Source organism: Coloeus monedula (genome assembly GCF_965178545.1).
Source record: "Coloeus monedula genome assembly, chromosome: 15".
In the NCBI taxonomy this organism is placed as follows: Eukaryota; Metazoa; Chordata; class Aves; order Passeriformes; family Corvidae; genus Coloeus; species Coloeus monedula.
Window position 1 is genome coordinate 1,856,844 of NC_138795.1, and position 18,671 is coordinate 1,875,514.

General features: G+C 59.7%; 1 protein-coding gene across 1 annotated transcript in view; it reads right to left on the reverse strand.

Annotated features, from left to right (window-relative positions):
* The window catches only part of ABLIM3 (actin binding LIM protein family member 3), a 45,362-nt gene that overhangs the window by 15,331 nt on the left and 11,360 nt on the right, over positions 1–18,671 (reverse strand). The window contains exons 2-4 of the mRNA XM_082291387.1: positions 2,912–3,049; positions 564–747; positions 318–430 (exon numbers count right to left, since the gene is read on the reverse strand). Coding sequence (XP_082147513.1) covers positions 318–430; positions 564–747; positions 2,912–3,049 — 435 coding nt within the window. The remainder of the gene's footprint in view (positions 1–317; positions 431–563; positions 748–2,911; positions 3,050–18,671) is intronic.

The window sequence follows — 18,671 nt, forward strand, 5'->3', positions numbered from 1 at the left end:
CGCTGGGACAGTCCCAGGAGTATTCCCAGGGTTGCTGCTCCGAGCAAACTCAGCTCCAGAACGTCCCCATGAGCTCAGACAGCGCCTGCCAGGGTGGTGACCCTGCCCAGGTCACAAACAGGCCGGGGGAGTTCCGAAACCAGCGGTGAGCTGCAATCCTGGGTGGAGCCGCAGCACTGCCCGTCCCTCCTCCCACACCTCTGTGACACCCATGGCTCTGCAGGGCTGCACAGTGGCCCCAAAGCCCGTCCTGTCACCCTCTCCAGGGGCTCATGGTCCCTCTCTTAGCATCCATCCCAGGACAGCAGTCAACTTACGGCTGGGCCCGTGGATCTTGATGGGCTTGGTGCTGAGGAGGGAGTGGGAGCAGTTCTGGCAGACGCAGTCCTTCCCGCTGAACGTGACCTTGTCTCCGATGGGGAACGGCTTCCTGCGGCCAAGAAGAGGTGGGGAGGGGTCAGCTGCTCATCTCCCTCCTTCCCTGGGGCCAGCAGGGAGCACAGGGGCTCCGGGCAAGGGCTTCTCCAGGAGGTCACAAACCCTTGGTGACAACCTCCGCTCACCTGCAGGTGCTGCAGACAAAGCACTTGGGGTGGTAGGTCCTGCCCAGGGCAGAGATGACCTCACCGGTGATGAAGTCCCCACAGCTGTCACAGCGGGTCCCGTAGAGCTGCTGGTAGTCGTGGGTGCAGATGTACTCCTGGTTCTTAAAGAAGAAACCCGACTGGGCCAGGTCGCAGCCACACACTGGGGAAAAGGACACGGACCCGTCACGGCAGGTCCAGGGTCCCTGAGCCACCTCTGCCGCCTCTCCAGCTTCCTGCGGGTATCTCCGAGGGTTTCCCTTCCCACCAGAGCTCTGGGGCCTCCCCCGGCACCACAAGATGTCAGTGTTGGGCTGTGGGATGGGGCCGCTCCCACAGGGAATCCCATAGCCGGGAGAGAGCCCCTGCACTGCAGCGCTGCCGCACCGCGCACGAACGGCTTGGCACGGCCCGGGCATCCCCTCCTGGAGCCGCCGCACCTGGCTGAGGCTCAGCCCCTCCGCTTGGCACTCCCGTGGTGTCAGGAAGCTGCGGACAAGGCTGGCAAAGAGCTGGGAGTGCCCTAGGGACAGCTGGGGAGAGGTCTTGTCCCTGCCCTGCCTCTGATGAGCTCCCCGCACAAGGAGCCGTGTCCTGACGGGAACGGCTCCCGGGATTTTGGGCTTGGAGCTCTGTCTGCTTGTTTTTCCACAGGTGTCCAGCCCAGCCTCGCTTCCTGCCCTGCCGTGGGAAGTGTGAGTGGTGCACAGCCCATCACAGTAATCCAAGCAGATGTGGCCAGCCCCGGCCTCAGCATCAGCTCCCTCCTATGGCTTCTCCAGCCACAGAGAGATCTGGAGAGCAGCAGAGCCTGGCACTGGAGTGGCACAGGGTGCTCCTGGGGCCTGGGCACGGTGCCCATCCCCTGTCCTGCAAGGTGACAGCGCGGAGAGGGGACCACAGAGTGACTGAGCACCCGCTGGCACAGCCCACCTCGGTCTCTGCTTTGTCCTTCAGCCCCCTCTGTCCTGTCCCTGCACCTGTGGGCCAGCTCAGGGTGACAGGGGACAGCTGGACCTGCTGCTGCAGGGCCCACAGGGGCAGAGATGCAGCTCCTGTCCTGTGGAGCATCCCTTGGCTGAGCTGCTTCCTGCAGCTGGGGGTACCCAGCAGGGGGAATTTGGGTGTCCCAAACATCCTGTTAGCAACAAGGGACAGGCCAGCAGCTTGGGGATAGCATCAGGAAGCAGAAACAAGAAAAAACGAGGCTGCTCTGTGCCCTGTTTGCTGTGGGAACAGCACATCCCATGGCTTCACTCCCGTGCCAGCTCCCGGGGACACGTCAGGGACAGGCAGTGGGGCTGGAGCCAGCCAGAGGTGGCAGGAGGTGAGAGCTGCGAGGGAAGGTGAGACAGGAGGATTTCCTCTCATTATTTATTCCCTTTCACTTGGAAATCGGGCAGTGAGCTCTGCCAGGCTCTCCCTGCTGGCTCCCGGGCCCTTTGAAGCTGGCGGCTGTCTGAGCTCTTTGTCTGCATGCTCAGCTCCTGCAGGATCGAGCTGGGAAAGGGCAGCACGCTCAGCACGGGGCCCTGCAGGTGCAGGTCAGCCCTGAGGGCATCCCGAGACACTCCCCCTTCCCAAAAATCCGGGGCTGCCCACACCGCGGGGAGACGGGGCTGCAGCAGGGTGGGGACAGCCCAGGGAAGCGTCAGCTCCAGCAAACCCACGGCTCCCTGGAGAGGAGCGCAGTGTGGCCAAGGGGGTGGGGATTGTGCTCAGCACAGGGCGCTTGGGAGACCAGAGGCCTTTAAAAAGCCCAGGAACGGGAGATTTTGCAGCCTGCAGAGGCTGGTTGAGAGCAGCTGCTCCAATAAAGGTGTTGAGGAGCCCTTCAGCAGCAGCAGCCACGCACCACGAGCTTTACAGCCCTGCAGCTCTCCTCTGGTGCTCCAGGAGGACCCAAACAACCTCTCTGCTCCACTCCTGCCAGCCCTGGGGGCCACCAAGTCCCAGCTGCATCCCACAGGCAGGTGGCAGGGATGTGTCACCCAGCCCCAGCTCCATCAGGAACTGCTCTGGGCATCTCCCCACCTCAGCCAGGCTGGCATTGCCTCCTCCCCCTCCTCCTCCTCCTGCTTTGGGAGCAGCTGAAGGACACGGTGATGCCCCCAGACACAGATGGGCTCCAGGGTGGTGACACTGGCCACCCCTTCAGTGGCTCTGGCACCACTCAGGGGCACTGCCTGCCCTGTGCCACACCACATGCCCCCTTTAGGTGTGTGACCACACCTCAGTGGGCCTGGTAGATGTGTCCCCAGCCTTTTGCTTGGCACCCAGGGCTGTGGGACAAGCTGGCAGCAGCTTTTTGGGCATCCTTATCCTACCTTGGCAGGTGAAGCAGCGGATGTGGAAGTGGTTGCTCTGCACACGCACGACCTCGCCCTTGCAGGTGTCCCCACAGCGGTAGCACTGGATGACAGAGGAGCCGCTCCCAGGGGTGTAGGGGTTTTGCTGATAGGGAACTGCTGGCAGAAAGGAGGGAGGGCAGAGGGAGAGAGGGGAAGGGTGTGTTAGGATTTGGGTGTCACTGCACTGAGCTCAGTCCGGTGGCTGTGGCATCAGGGGACATCAGGCCAGCACTGAGGGCAAAGGACAGCACCCAATGACTCTGAGATGGGAGCCCAGCCCTGTCTGGATTTGGGATTTCCCTGTCCCACAGAAGAGGCTCCCTGGTCTGCAGTCCCAAGCTCTGTGCAGTGTCAGCACCTGGGCACCGCTCCCTGTCCCTGCATGGACAACGAGGTCACAGCATCATCCCAGAGCTCCCCAGATGCTCTCCTGTCCCCATAGCAGGTGCAGGAGGACCCTGCAGGGAGCAGCCCCCAGTGCTCTGCTCAGCCCTGGTGGCTGCTGACCATCTCTGAGACAGCCCAGCGAGCTCCGAGTTGGCAGCAGCACGGGAAGGAACTGTTGTGTTTTCGGAGCTCCTCCTTGTTTGCTTAGGAACTGGGGGAAGAAGTCATTTGTCAAGGAGCTTTCAAACATCACAGCAGCCGAGTGCTTGGCCCTGGTGGGACTGTCACCTCCTCAGCCAGGAGCAGCATCCCGAGGCCCACGGCTCCTTCCGGAGCGGCCCCACGGCGCGTGGAGGTTCTGGAAGGAGCTGGGGGCTGCAGGGCAGGGCAGGGCAAGAGCTGAAATTCTCCTGCTGCAGACAGTGCTGGGATTCACCTTTGCTCCTCACCCCTCTGGGAACACCACACAGGTGATGCCCAGCGGCATCAGCAGGGTAAAATCCTCCTGCTCCATACAGATCCTTCTGTCTCAAGGCAATTCCCAAACACGTGGAGAAAACCCAGAGCAGCTCCTGCTTTCCCTGCCCCACCTGGCAGTGTCTGGGCTGTGCAGGAGCTCCAGCCAGGCTGACACCACGCCAAGCACTGCAGGCAGGGCCCGAGCAGCACGGGATTTATTTGCTGTAAGATTTCTGAGGGGGAGTCACAATCTGGGCAACTTGAGCTGCAAAAGGCAGGAGCTTTTCTGACCCAGGGCTGAACTGCATTCCCAGGAACAAGAGAAGCAGCTGATTGAAAGCCAGCCTGTGAAGTCGCTCCAGAGCAGGGAAGAAGGGGCACAGGACAGAGGAGATCACTCAGCAGGGGCTCCTCACTCACCCAGGGGCAGATCAAGTGACAGCGAACAGAAACAGCCCATTATTGCCTTCAAAAGCCAAGCAGGAGAAGTCAAAATGACACTGAGACCCTGTCACAGTGCAATCCCATTCCCTGTGCCAAGTGCCCAGAGACACAGCACCGCTTCCCTCCGGGAAATGGGCTGACCCTCCATCCCTGGAGCTGCTGGGAATGGGCTGCGAGGGAAGCTCTGAGTGCCCTCCTGCAAAGCTCAGACTCCGGCCTTGACTTCCAAGAGCTGCTGGGACTTCCCTTCCCTGCAAGCCAAGAGCTCTCAGAGGTACCTGAGACACTAAAGGACGCCAAGTGCCAGCAGAGCAGTGGCAAAATGGGAGTCAGGCCTGGAGCTCAGCCCAGCAGAGACTAATTAGTCTAGACCTAAATCACTCTGAGGTCCCAAACACAACGAAGGGAGCAGGGAACCCCCACCCAAGAGGCACCAGCCCTGGGAACAGCAAGCCAGCACCTCCTGTGATGGTAATGGGTGCCCAGGAGCTCTGCAGCTGCCTGAGGGGACCAACAGGATTTCCTGAGGCTGGAATAAATCAGGGATCTTCCCCGCAGGGGTCTCCAGCAGGGCAAGAGTTACAGAGCTGAAAGTTCCTCCCACGCACCCACTGCTCACACCCTGGCCCAGAACGAAGCCGAAGCCAAGCCCTGGGACACAGCCATGGAAATGCACAAAGCTGGGAGAGGAAAGCAGGACAGAGGCAGGGGGAAAAGCCAGGAATTCATCCACACTTCAACATTCACGATGAAGAAAAAGGGAAGGCAAAAATAATAATCTATGTCAGAACATGCAGGCATCGCTTAGTGCAGGCTGCTGGTCTCCAGGGAAAACTTCCTGGTGTCCATAGCAACACATCGCCAAGCCCTTGCTTGGTCTGATGGGAGGAAGGCAGAGGAAAAGAAGCTGAGGATGGAAAAGATGCTTTCAGCTGTGCCCCACCACGGGCAGAGATGGATCTGAGCCAGTCACTGCTGGCAGTGCCCGTGGGGACAGGTCAGGACCCAGCTCAGGGCACCCTCACCCTCCCGCTTTGTTCAGCGCTGCCCAAAGCTCCCTGATTCATGCTTAACCTCCAGCCCAGGCTGGAATTTTGTCCGGGAACATTGGTGCATTGTGTGCCTGTGTTCCAGGCAGCAGCTGCCCGCCTTGTGGCCCCGTGCAGGAAGTATTACACATCCCACAGCCCCGAGCACAGGGCCAGCTGAGCGGGGCAAAGCTCATTACACCCAAATAATCCACTAATAATGTAAGTAGCATTAGTGGCCTCGCAGGCTGGGATACAGCAGGCGTGGAGAGGGGGTGGGAGCTGCCCAAGGAATGCCATAATCTGCCCCCACTTTGCTCCTGTTTTGCTCGGAGCTCATCTGGGCCAACAATTCCTGCGTTTGTGCTCCACTCTCAGCTCAAAACTTGCCCAGGGCCAGCTCCTGTGGGGCTGTGCCCACATCCTGGCCGGTTCTTGACGGGCTGAGGGCACAGCCAGGCAGGGAAGCGCCACGGGGCTGCGTGGGCACTTGACAGATTTCCCACTGATCCGGATTAAGGTGGCACCTCCGGTCAGGGATTGCTGCCCTGCGCAGCCCCGGGGTCAGGCAGCGGTGGCCGTGCACAGCCAGTGTGCGACCCGGGCAGGGGGACAGCCCCCCAACAACCCCCACGGCTGTGCAGAGGAGCTCGGTCCCCCAGGAGGGCGCAGGGACCGTGCCCAAGGGCTGCTCCCATGAACAATCTGCAATTCCCACCCCTGGGCAATCCCCCTCCTTCGTTTCAGGAGGGTCAACGACCTTGTTTGTCTTCCTGTGCTCTTCCTGCACAGCGTCCAGCCCTGCACCAGGATGGGGAAATGCTGAACCTCTGGAACACTTCGAGCCCTTCACGAGTGGAAGGAGAACGGGATAATTTCCATCTGCCTTGGAGGGTTTGCTGCTCACCACCGACACAAATAACAGGGCACAGCTCCACCAGCAGCTTGGGTTCCCCCCCTGGCAGCCCCATATCCCACAGCCCCACATACCCCAGCAGCAGCTTTCCAGGGGCACCCAGAGGCATCTTTAAAGATCCACCCCTCCTTCCTTACTGGGACCAGAGTAGGTGCTGCTCTTTTCCCACCTATTTCCCTCTCCCAGCCCATTGGCCCTCCGGGAAGGTCTATCAGGGAGAAGCTTTTCCAGGTGGGGTTTGGATCATTATCCACAGGTATCCGGGAGCTCCCACCCAGCTCTGCTGCCAGTGTGTTTGTGACCCAGCATCTCCACAGGAGGATGGGCATGCCGAGCTTAATTAACTGCCAGTAATTAATATTTGCACAGTGCTGGGAGAGCCACAGGTGAAAGGGACCATGGAAAAGCAAAGTATTCACCCTGAAATTAATCAGGAGAGGCAGTGCCACCGTGGGAAGCTGAGGCTGGTGGGTGCCAGGGGTGATGCAGGGACTGAGAGTTGGCACCTGCAGCAAGGGGGTGCCAGCATGGGATGGATCCAGCCCCTGGAATGTGTAAGGAGGTGTGGGTGTCACCATGGGATGGATCCAGCCCCTGGAATGTGTAAGGAGGTGTGGGTGTCACCATGGGATGGAACCAGCCCCTGGAATGCTGGATGTCAGCTGGACGCTGGGGGAGCAGGGCAGATGATGCTGGCAGGAATTGTCACACCTCCATGGGGCTGAACTCCTTCCAGCAGCTTCCCACTGCTCCCCGACACTGAGCAATTCCCCACCCCACCCCCAGCGCGGTCCCTGGGGCTGGAAATCCTCTTCTCAGAACCCCGCTGTGGGTGGTGGCACCAGCGTGGCACAGCTTGGCGGTGGGATGCAGCTGCAGCGGGGAGGGTGAGGAAAGCTCGGCATTCCCACCGGGCATTCCCGGTGGGCACGGCTGGCAGACCCCGGGAAGGGCCGATCCCACGGCTCTGGGGTGAGGAGGGGGTCGGGAGCAGGGCTGGGGAGGCTCAGGAAGAGGAAGCCCAGCCCTGCCAGCACAGCAGCCCCGGAGGCGTCAAGGCTGAGGGGCGGCAGTGACTGGCCAGGAAGGAATTTTGCTGGAAGCACTGGAGGCTGAGGGAGAGGCCGGGGTGAAGCACCGGGGATGGGACACAGCGGGCCGGGCTGGGGGCAGAGAGCGAGGTAAAGGAAACCTCTGCTGGGGTATGGGGACAAGGAGGTGGCACTCCAGGAGCCTGCACCCCAAATCCTCCCGCTGCAGCACGGATCCAGGGTGAGCCGGCCGGCTCCAGAGGGGAGCTGAGGGCGAGGGGGAGGATTTCCCCTCCAGGCAGGAGCTGTGCTGTGTCCCAGGGGCGGCCGGGGAGGAAGGGTGGGAACTGCAGGGCCACGGGATATGGGTTTCTCATCAGCAGCGGGGCCAAAGGCTCCTGCCTGCTGTCCTGCAGCGGCCAGGGCTTGGCTGCAGCCGTAAAAACGCCTTGGGAAGGAAGGGAAGGATGGGCTGGGAGCCAGATGGTGCTGGTCCTTCAGCAGGCACGGGACAGCCTCAGCCTGCGTCCTGTCGGGCTGCCGTGACCCCGGCATGTGGGCATGTGCCTGCTCCAGACACAGAATCAGAATTAACGAGGCTGGAAAAGACCTTTGAGACCATCGAGTCCACCCCAGGTCCCTGCTGAGGAGCTGACACTGTGGGGGTGCCAGCAGCACAGAGCTGGGTGAGGCACCCAGGTGAGGGATCAGCCAAATTATCCCTGAAATAAAGGAAGGGACCAACAGTCGGGATGCTCGGCTCTGGTGGTGAATCTGAGCCCTGCACGGCCATCTCAGTGCTCAGCCCACGGCTCCCCATGGAGCTGCCACGGATAAAAGCCATTCCCACCAAGGAGAAAATGCCAGATTTACCTTTGGGCAGAGGATTTTCTCTCCTGATCCTTCCCCTCGGTAAAATCCAGAAGCATCCCGTGGTTCTTTATTGAATATTTACATTTTTAGGATGGGGCGGGCTGAGTGCTCCTGATGGGCTGAGGACGGGTAGCAGGGATCTGCTGTGGGACAGGCTGAGCCTGGAGCAGCTCCGGCTGCTTCTCTCACTGTCTGCACTGAATCCACGAGGACTGGGCTGGGACAGGCACTGCGGTGTGGGACAGTGGGCTGGGGGCAGCGGGGACCACCCAGCTCACCCAGAGCCAGCACTGGGCTGCTCCCAAAGCTGTCAGCCAGCTTGGAGAGTATTCCAGGTGGGATTATGAACCCCCTCCAGTCGATGCCAGCCTCTCCTGGCTCCCAGGCAAAGCCATCTGCGGCTTACAGCTAAAAACCCTCCACTGCCACAGCTCCTAATCCAGCTCTAGGCTTCCCTAATTAGATCAGGACCAATTATTGCTCCCACCTGCTTCACGCTGGCCCCTCGCCCCCCGCCGCTGGCACTCCCTTGGTGGGACACAGGGCACAAGCTGTGGGTGCTGCAAGGATGGCACCAAGGAGCTGGAGGGGCACATGCCACCATGGGAGAGGGCACGGGGCTGGGGGTGCTGGGCCCATCACACGAGGGAGGGAACACCCTGTGGCTGGGAGCGGGAGGCAGGGCTGTGAGTGTGGCAGGTGCCCAAATAGGTGCCAAGGCATCATGAGGGCGTGACAGGACATTATGCCAGCGTGGGAGCTGGGTCACACGGGGACACACTGCAAAAAGAGAGAGGAGGGAGGTCAAAAATGCCCAGAGGAGACAAAGGAGAAGGGTAAAGAGGGAAGGAGACAAGGGGAAAAAATCAAGAGGTTGGAAGGAAAACAAACAAAAAGCTGGAGCAGCGAAGAGCCAGGGCCCTGCCTGCACAGCAGAATTTGTTTCTGGCTGCATCCGTGGAAATTATTCTCCAAATGAGCGTGGAGGAAGCCGTGACTGCCTTCCCATGCTGACCTGGCTGCAGGCAGCTGCCCGTGCCTGCCTGCAGGATGTTTACTTCACACACAGGCAGGGCTGGAATGTGCCAGGGAAACCCAAAAACCCCGCTGGGGCTCAGCAGAGGTTTCACCTCCTGCCCTGCAGGAACCCCCAGCCCCATTCCAGCAGCACCCTGGGGGTGTCCTGAGCGAGGGATCTGGGCTCAGCCTGGTTTGCTGGAAGCACTGGCTGCTGCTGCTGCGGTGATTTTCCCAGATTCCCAACAAAAAGAGGGAAAAGTTGCTCTTCTTCAGTCCTGATGACCTGAGTGCAGACAACAGAAAGGCACGACAGTGCTCCCCCAGCCTGACAGCTCCACCCTGGGCTGTGCAGAGGCAGGGAACACGCTGTATCCCAAGAATTCCACTGCATCCCGAGAACTCCCAGCCTGGCAGTGGCCAGGGAGCACCACGAGCACCAGCTGCACGTGCCATCCTCACACTCAGGGCTGCAATGACACTCCCCAGGCAAAGGAGCATTCCCAGAACCTCCCTTGGAAGTTCCAAGGCCTGAGCACCCGTCCCATGCAGAAATTCCTGCTGATGTCCAACCTGACCCTCCCCTGGCACAGCCTGAGGCCGTTTCCTCTTGTCCTGTCGCTATTTGGGAGAACTGACACCTTCCCTTTCCTGCCAGGACCGTGCCAGGATGGCTGTTGGGGGCTAGAGGAGGGTGAGGGGACAGGAGCAGGGCTCTGCACCCCCAGGTGTGGGAATTTGGGGGGCACAGAGCTCAGGAAGGGGCTGGAGCACCTGGAGGTGTAGCCCTGGAAGGTCAGAGGTTCAACCTGTGCAGTTGAACATCCGAGCCACACAGCCACACCAGAGCACAATTCCCGTGGGATCCATGTGCCCTCCACACTGGCAGCCTTCCCTCCCATCCCCAACTGGATCTTTTTTTCCTGGATAACACTCTTACAGCTTGTCATGGCAACAGGATCTCCTGGAACTGCAGCTGCAGCCAGGGCTCCTGGTGCTCACACGGTTGTGTCTCTGCAGACACCACGGGAGCCCCTCCCAGCACAGCTCTGGGCTCCACAGCCCCCCACACTGGGAGGGACTGGGACCCCCAAGGGAGGCTGCTGCCTGTCTGCCCACGCCAGGCCTCTCAACTGGGATGGAACTGGGATTTGGGGGAAAATCCTCCTGGCTGCTGCCCAGCTCTGCTCCCGGCACCATGTTTGCACCAGGAGCTGCTCTCCACTAGGATTAGCCACAGAATCCCAGAATTGTTTCAGGTGGAAAAGCTCTCTCAGACCATGGAGTCCAGCCCCATCCCCACCTTGTCCCCAGCCCAGAGCACTGAGTGCCACCTCCAGCCCTTCCTGGGGCACCTCCAGGGATGGGCACTCCAAACCTCCCTGGGCAGCCCCTGCCAAGGCCTGAGCACCCTTTCCATGGGGAAATTCCTGCTGCTGCCCACCCTGAGCCTGCCCTGGCCCAGCCTGAGGCCGTTCCCTCTCCTCCTGTCCCTGTTCCCTGCCAGCAGAGCCCGACCCCCCCGGCTGCCCCCTCCTGTCAGGGACTTGTGCAGAGCCACAAGGTTCCCCCTGAGCCTCCTTTGCTCCAGGCTGAGCCCCCCACATCCCTCATGGGACACCCAGATCCTCATCCCCACACCCAGCATCACACTCAGAGCGCTTTTCCCCCTGCATTCCCAGCAGGACTGGGATTTCCAGAGAGTGGGGCTGGAGATGCAGAGCCCGACAGGGAATCGTGGGCTCCAGGAACAGCGAGAAATCTCCAAAAGGCACCGCTCAGATTTCCCAGGAACTGCTTAATTCCCCTCCCTATTATCCCTGAGAATGTTTTAGCAGTTCTTGTTGTCTCGGGGAGAGGATGAGAAAGGATAGATTGCATTTTAATTAATAATTGCTGCAATGCATGGCTGCCCAGGGCAGGAGCCCTGGCGAGCCTGGAGCAGGGAGCTGTCCCCAGGTACCACAGGGCTGGTGGCAGGTCCTGTGCTGGGGTGGGTGCCCAGGACAGCTGTGAGCTGCCACTTTCCCAGGCAGGAGCAAGGACACTGCACCTCTGCAATCCCCTGCTCTTAAAATCTCTGCGAGGATTTCAGCTGGGCCCAGCCCTGAGCTCAAATCCTGCTCTGACACAAGGTCAGGCTTGTGGAGGAGACCCAGAATAGCTCAGTGAGGGAGGAGCTGCCTCAGCGGGGACAGGTAACACCAGGTGTGGCACAAACCCAACCCTTTTACACCCAAAACCGACACCAGCACGGCCAGCACCACGGCAGGAGCCACAAACACCTTCCTGCCCTCTCGCCTCCCACACATGCCCTGCCCATGCTCCCGGTGTTTGCTGTGGCTCCCAGCAGCTCCTGCAGCCCTGGCAGATGTGCAGCACTCCCTGGGATCGGCATTTTGGGCTGCAGGAAGCTTCACTGGAGGAGGCTGAGGAGGGAACCCCGCTGAGAGGCTGAGGATGGGATTTGGTCCTTACATCTGGTGCAGCTTAAAAACTCTGGCCTGAGCTGTTGTGGATGCAAACAAACAGGGCAGGAGCGGGGAGGCGTGAGGGGGATGATGTGCACGGGCACAAAAGCGGGGCTGGGCTGGGAACAGGGACACAGCAGCCTGGGACAGGGATCTGGGTGAGCACAGCCCCGTCTGAGCAGTCACAGTGACACGTGGCTGTGCTTGGTGGCCCTCTGTGAATCCCAGGGGCTGCAGGACCAGCTGAGGCCACACTCTGGAGGACACCACACCACAGCCAGTGTCCGGCCAAGCCCTTGGGAGCAGCTGCCCTGTGCCCTGCTGGACCTGTCACACCCAGGGGACACAGCCCCAAATCTCCGGTGCTGCAGAGCAAGAGCAAATATGAAACGCTTCCCCACATCCCCTCCTCCACTGTGGTCATCCGTGGCCAGGTTGGACAGGGCTTGGAGCAGCCTGGGATAGTGGGAGGTGTCCCTGACCATGGCAGGGGGTAGAATGAGATGATTTTTAATGTCCCTTCCAACCCAAACCATTCTGGGATTCTGTGACATCCCTCACTGCATCCCCCCCACCCTCTGGGCATGGAGCCAAACCTGAGCTGGCACTGCCAGCAGGAGCTTTGGGCCACCCCAGCCTCTCTCCTGCTCCCCTGGCAGGGTGGTCTCGAGGGACACAGCCCCTTGGCAGCCAGACAGTGGCCAAAGTCCATCCCCTCCCCTGGATTTGATTCCTGAGGCGTGACAAGTGGGGGAGCCCCAGCCAGAGAGAGCAGGAGGGGCGACCTTGACTGAGGCTTGGACCCAGCCCCAGCCCACAGGATGCTATTTTCCGCTCCAGCTGGGCTGGACAGGTTTTGGGGGGTCCATGCAAGGGGCTACACTTGGGTCCTAAAGTTGAGGGATGTGCAGAGTGGAATAATCTAAACTTGAGGTCCCGGCCAAAAGCTGAAAAGCCTGAGCTCATCATTTTGCTGAGGCCAGATTTCCTGCTAAACGGAGGCTGTGTTTAGTGCTGGGAGACAGCCCTGGCTGTGTGCGAGTGCAGGGAGCCCGGGGGGACTGTCCCCTGGCTGCCAAACCCACCCACCACCACCCCCAGCCCAGCCTGCAGCAGTCTGGGCGAGCTGGAGCCACGAGGGACCCATCCCAGCTGGAAAATCCCCCTAAAACCCCCAAAGAGAAAGCAGCAAAGGAGCTTTCTGAGGAAAGGAAAGGGCAAAGCAGCTGTCAGATGGTGGCATCTCCTGCTGGGCGCTGTGGAGGCAGTGCCAGGGTGGCCGGGACAGGAGGTGACACAATGGAAACATTCAGGCTCGCTCCTCACACCAACACCCGGAGACAGGCGGGACAGAAAGGAGCTTATTCCTGGCTGCTGCAGGAGGGATTTGCTGCTCGCTGCTGCTGTGTTTTGTGTTTGCAGCTTCCCGTATGGAAATGCTTTTTCCCTTTAACCCCCGCCCACCAGCCCGGTGGATTCGGGTGCCGTTTCCCCAGCATATGGCGCATCCATCAGAAAACAGAAAGGGTGCTATATTTAAAATGTTACAAAAGAAAAGCCAGGAGCTGACATTTTTAAACTAGGGCAGCGTCTGAGAGAGAGAAACGTGGGGATTTAGGATTTTCTCTGCCAGATCAGAGAAGCAGCCCCGTTGGATGAGGCAGAGCCAGGCTGGCACCTCGCCACCTTGCAGCAGACTGTTGCTTCCAGAGTCTGGGAGCACTTTTGGGAGAGGATCCGTCTGCTCTGTCCCTGCCTGTGCCCTGCAGCTGCCAGGGAGCCTCGGTGCTGCTGGATGCAGCACATCACTGCCCTGCTGGCCGGGTTTAGTGTCCAGCTGAGCCTTGGTGAGGTGCTCCCGAGCAGAGCGCACTGAGCTCATTCCTTCCTGGGTTCTCCTGTGGATTCCCTGGTGGGCTGAGAGCCTCCTGAATTCCCCCACTAATCCCTGTGTGTGTGCAGCATCGCTTATCTGGCCATGAGCACCGCAAGGGGGACAAACTCCTGCGTGTTTTATAAATCCAGAGGCTGCTCCATGTCTTTCCTCCAGGCTGGAGCTGCTTTCTCCCACTCTGCAGAGTGCAGAGCACTCCCTTGTTTTATTTTAAACCCTATTCCTGGCGGCTTTGTAACTCCAACCTGGGAGATTGCGTCACAGCCAGGGAATGAGGGGTGTTGGATTTGCTATTTTTAACTCTTTCTACTCCGGGGAGCCAGCTGAAATAAAATCCCCATCCAGAAGCACTGCATGGATATTAATGCAACGAAATGGGAATTTGGGCTGGGGGTGACAGCTGGCAAAGCAAGCCCTGGCGTCACAGAGGGGACGATGGCCCCAGAAATAGGCTGCAGGGCAGGGATGGATATTTGTTACAGAGCCCTCTCAATGCTGCCAGCACGTGCTCAGAGGGACAGGAGGCTCGAGAGCAGCAGCCCCCCAGCCAGTCCCATTCCAGGGGATGAGTTACAGCTCAGGGTTGGGGGCAAAACTCCAGCAGGAACTTCCCTGGCTGGCTCCAAATGCCTCCAGCTGCTGTTATATCCTGGGAAGGTGCTGTCTAAAACAACTGAGAGCTCTTTCAGATCTGGGGCTGCCGCAGGGAGGGCACTGCCACATCCCCTCGGAGCCCTCCTGAATCCAACTCCCTGCAAATTATGGGGTTGGAAGAGATGAAACCCACTCCTGCAGAGCTCTAACACAGAGCATCCCCCAAAAACTGTGCCAAGCCCCTCCAGGGGGAGCTGAGCAGAGCCTCCAGGGGCCCTGCACAGGAGGTGTTGACTGCTTTTCTAAATCTACCATGATCCCCGCTCTAATTCTGTTAAAGGCAACAAATGGAGCCTTTCCGTGGCCCTAAAAAGATTGTCCCCACCCCGCAGGGAGCTCATTTGAGACACCTGGCCTTGCATATGGGTGGCAGAGGTGGATGCAGCAGGTGGGGGGGACAGGGACATGCCAGGGACAGCCCCGTGGCCACACAGAATCGTTTGGGTCGGAAAGGCCCTCCAAGGCCATGGAGTCCAGGCTGTGCCAAATCCCCACCTTGTCCCCAGCCCAGAGCACTGAGTGCCACCTCCAGCCCTTCCTTGGACACCTCCAGGGATGGGGACTGCACCTGTGGTGTTCCAGGCACCACAAGCAGTGCAGGGCAGCCTCTCTGACCCACGGGACAGCGCTGGAAAACCCCACATCCCCAGCCCATTGCTGCCTGATTCCATCATTCCAACCCCATCCTCAATGCTGGGGTCAAACCCCGGGGAACAGAGCTCTGGGGAGCCCACACAGCCCCTTGGCACAGAAGGGCACCCCGAGGGGTGCAGCAATACCTGGGCAAGGTGATGCCAGGCTGGTGACAAACGGCAGCATCCGAGGTCTCTCTGTGAGCCACCACCCCACCCCAGCGGGCAGAGGTGAAAGGTGGGTTCAGAGGGAGGATGTGCCAGGCAGGGAGGCACTCAGCAGTGCCAGGGACACAGCAGGCTGGAGCGGTCACACGCCGCCCCTGGGAGCCAGCCTGGGGCTCGTGGCACCTGCCAGCCCTGCCAGGGGCTGCCACCAGCACACACAGCTGTGCACAGCTGGGCAGCCCTGCTCCTCCACAGGCCCATGCTGCTGCCCCAGGAGAGGCAGAATCCCCCTGGGCCGGGCCCTGAGAGCTCCTGCTCTCGCCCAAAGCTGCTAATGCCCAGCTGCTGCCCGCTGTGGCTGGGCACGACGCTGTCTCCATTAAAAGGCAGCAGGTTTTGCTCTCCTGCCATCTGTACGTTTGTGGATTTCCCACACCACCACAATCAGCAGGCTGGGCTCCAGCCAGGCTCGGGAGGAGCTCTCTGACATCTTCCCAGCCATCTGAAGAGCTTCATAATTTCTTCTATGGCTCCCCCAGTGCAGTCCTGGGATCATCACAGACCCAGCCGAGACCCCTGAGACAGCAGGGATGGGGGGCTGCATTCCAAAGCCATCCAAAACCACCCTCACCTCTGGGGTGCAGCAGCCCAGGTGAGGCCAAAATCCCACACCCTGAAAGGCAGCGGGATGTTTGCCATGCCCCCACCAGGTCCCCAGCATGGAACACGTCACCAGAGCTCTGCCACAACCACCCAGCTCTCCCTGCCCTCCCTGAGGTGCAGTTCTTGCAAAGACAAGGAGATAAAATAAGTCAGTGTGGCCCCAACAGCAAACAGAGCCCAGGTAATGGCTGGAATCTCCTTCCAGCTCCAAAGAAAGCTGGTGGCACCTTGTCCTGCTGGTCACCTCCTCCCTGCAGGATGTCCACACCCTCTGAGCCCTCCACCAGCACTAAGGCTGAAAAAGTCTCTACAGTGGCCCAAGGGTGGCCAGGACTCAACCAAGCTCAAGGCAATCTCAGTTTCCACCCCAGGCAAGCACTGCTGAAAGCCCCCACATGGGTTTTGGCAATTCCATCTCCCCTCCCTGGGATGGTGCAGAGGCACAGCCTCCTCCTGCTGCCCTCTCTGCCAACCCCAGGCTGGAAGAGCCAGGCACAGGAACGTGGGAGCAGCAGCAGGGAGCTGGGATGTGCTGGATTCTCCGTGTGGGACCACGGGAGAGCAGCGGTGCTGTTCCTGGGGCTGCTCTGCCTTGGCAGAGCCCATTCTGGTTTCAGGCTGTCTGAAGAACAGACTGGAGCTTGCACATCCCCAGACATCTGCCCCAGGCAAGCAGCAGGACGCATGTGCACAAGCAAATTTGGCAACTTGATGCGAGTTAAATGTGCATTTAATTGAGATTTATAGGGGAACTTGCAATGGCAATTGATTATCAAAATCAGATTATTTATGGGGGTTTAGCAGCTATACAGGAGATTAATGCTGGGTGCAGAATAAATCCTCGGTAAATGTATGTTTCCCCAGTAATCAGCTAATAACACGTCATCCTAATTATCTCCTGAAAGGGGCCCAGCGATTCTGACACACACTGCGAGGAGATCTTGTCATCTGCAAATCGCCACCAGAAGGCCACCAGCAGCTCTGCCTCCACACCCATGGGGACTCCCTGTGCTGCAGCAGCTCCTCTGTTTTCCTCAGGTAGGGTTTGCTCATTAAAAAACATTTATGGAAGGTTTTATTGGAATGTTTCTGGCAGCAATAAAGCTGTGCCATGCAGCCAGCCCTGCGCCCCAGCCCCAGCTGCTGAGGGCCACCCCACGCCGTCCCCTCCTCTCCCCAGACACCAGGATGTGTCACAGGGATGTCTCCAGGGAATTCCATCCCTGGGAGGAGGTGGCAGGTGGCCCCTGGGAGGGGCAGGAGGGTGCCCTGCCACTCGCCATGGCCAGGGCAGTGCAGGACCACTCCTGCGGGATGCAGAGATGCTGTGGCAGTCACCATGGCAACCCCGGTACACAGCCAGGAGAACAAAGCTGCCAGGAGAGAAACGGGGAAAGGGAAGAGAAAAGGAAGGTGGGGTGGAAGGAAAAAAAGCAGGAAAGGCAAACAGTCATGGAGCAAAGGCTGGGGCAGGGGGGAGCTGTGGGGAGGGACAACAACGGTGGTGGGAGATGGAGCTGCCTCGAGGCTGCTCCCCTTGGGATGACCTTCAGCACCACCACCCTCTGAGTGCCCCACTGAGACATTTTCTGGTGGCCCCACTGCCCCAGCAGAGATCCCTCCTGTCCCCCTTCCCAGCCTGGCAGGCCCAGGATGTCCCACTGTGGTGCAGGAGGTGACACCTGCCAGAGACACAGGAGGAGCTCTTCCAGCCCCTGAGGTGGCTCTCAGACCTCAGAGACCCTCAGGGGATGGATGGATGGATGGATGGATGGATGGATGGATGGATGGATGGATGGATGGATGGATGGATGGATGGAGTTATTGTTCCCCTTCCCCAGCACAGATGGGTTGGCTCAGATTTTGGATCACACACACCCCACCAGCTCAGGGCTCTCCCACTCCGCCCCAGTTTTGGAGTCCAGGCACATTTCTCAGCCCAGCGGTGCCAGCTCTTTGTCCTGCTGCTTCCCAAGTGGTGCAGGGCTGCCTGAGACCCCTGAAAGGTATTTTAGGGGTCAGAATAGCGAGACCCTCAAGTGGAGCCCAGAGCAACAGCCAGTCCCAAGCCCACAGCCATTTCCATTATGAAAGGAGCCTGGAAGCAGTGGAAAACAAAGTACATGACACTTCATTGCATGGCTTGGGGCTCACCTGAACCCCAAACCAGGGTCAGAGTAGGAGGCAGAGGTGCAACCACCAATCCCTTGACATCAGCCCTTGCCCTGCAAGAACACGAGCAGCATCCACACACTCCACTCTTGCTTCTCCTCCCCACTTCAAAGGCAGAGAATCCAAAACCAGACATCAGGGTTTGGGGCAGAAAGCAGCAATTCCAACCTCCCTCAGCTGGATGGAAAATAACATCCCACGTGGCTGTTTATTCCAATGAAATAACAAATCCCAGAGGGAAGATCCCCCTCTGCAGAGCCACAGACACAGCCTCTTGCTGGGGCCTCACCCACCACTTGTGAGGACAAGAGGAGGTACCCAGGGGGCAGGAAGAGGTCACAGGTACATGGAAGCCTGGCAGGAATGGGAGAAAAGCTGAGAACACTCCCAGGAAAAGACTGGTAAAGCAGCTCAGCCATTTGAGCAAAGAGGAGATAAAAGGAACCACTGAGGTGAGCGGCACGGGTGCCACAGGAGCTGCTGCAGCAGGGCACGGGCACTCAGGGAGCTGCTGCCGTGGGAGAGCTGTCTCCACAAGTACAAACACACCTCTGCACCAGTGTGACACTCCCAAGGGGGCTTCACACCCCTCCAGCCACGTCCTGAGCCTCGGCAAGAGGAGCCAAGCAGGGCAGGGCCAAACCTGGCTGGGGACGATGGGGACGTGGCAGGACAAGGCACATCCTGAGCAATGAACTGCCCCGGGCACACGAGGGGCTCGGCACACATCCCCTCCCCTCCTCCTTGCCACGCTCGTGCTCTCCTCGGCTCTCAAGGACGCCCAGAATCCCGACTTCCAAAGGAGGGGGAGGCTGCCAGCGTGGGGAGCTCCGGGCAGGCAGACACGGCTGGCTCCTGCTAAAAGCCCTTGGTGCCTTTCATCAGGGCTGGGCACAAAACAGCCTCCGACTGGCGGCGAGGGGCCAA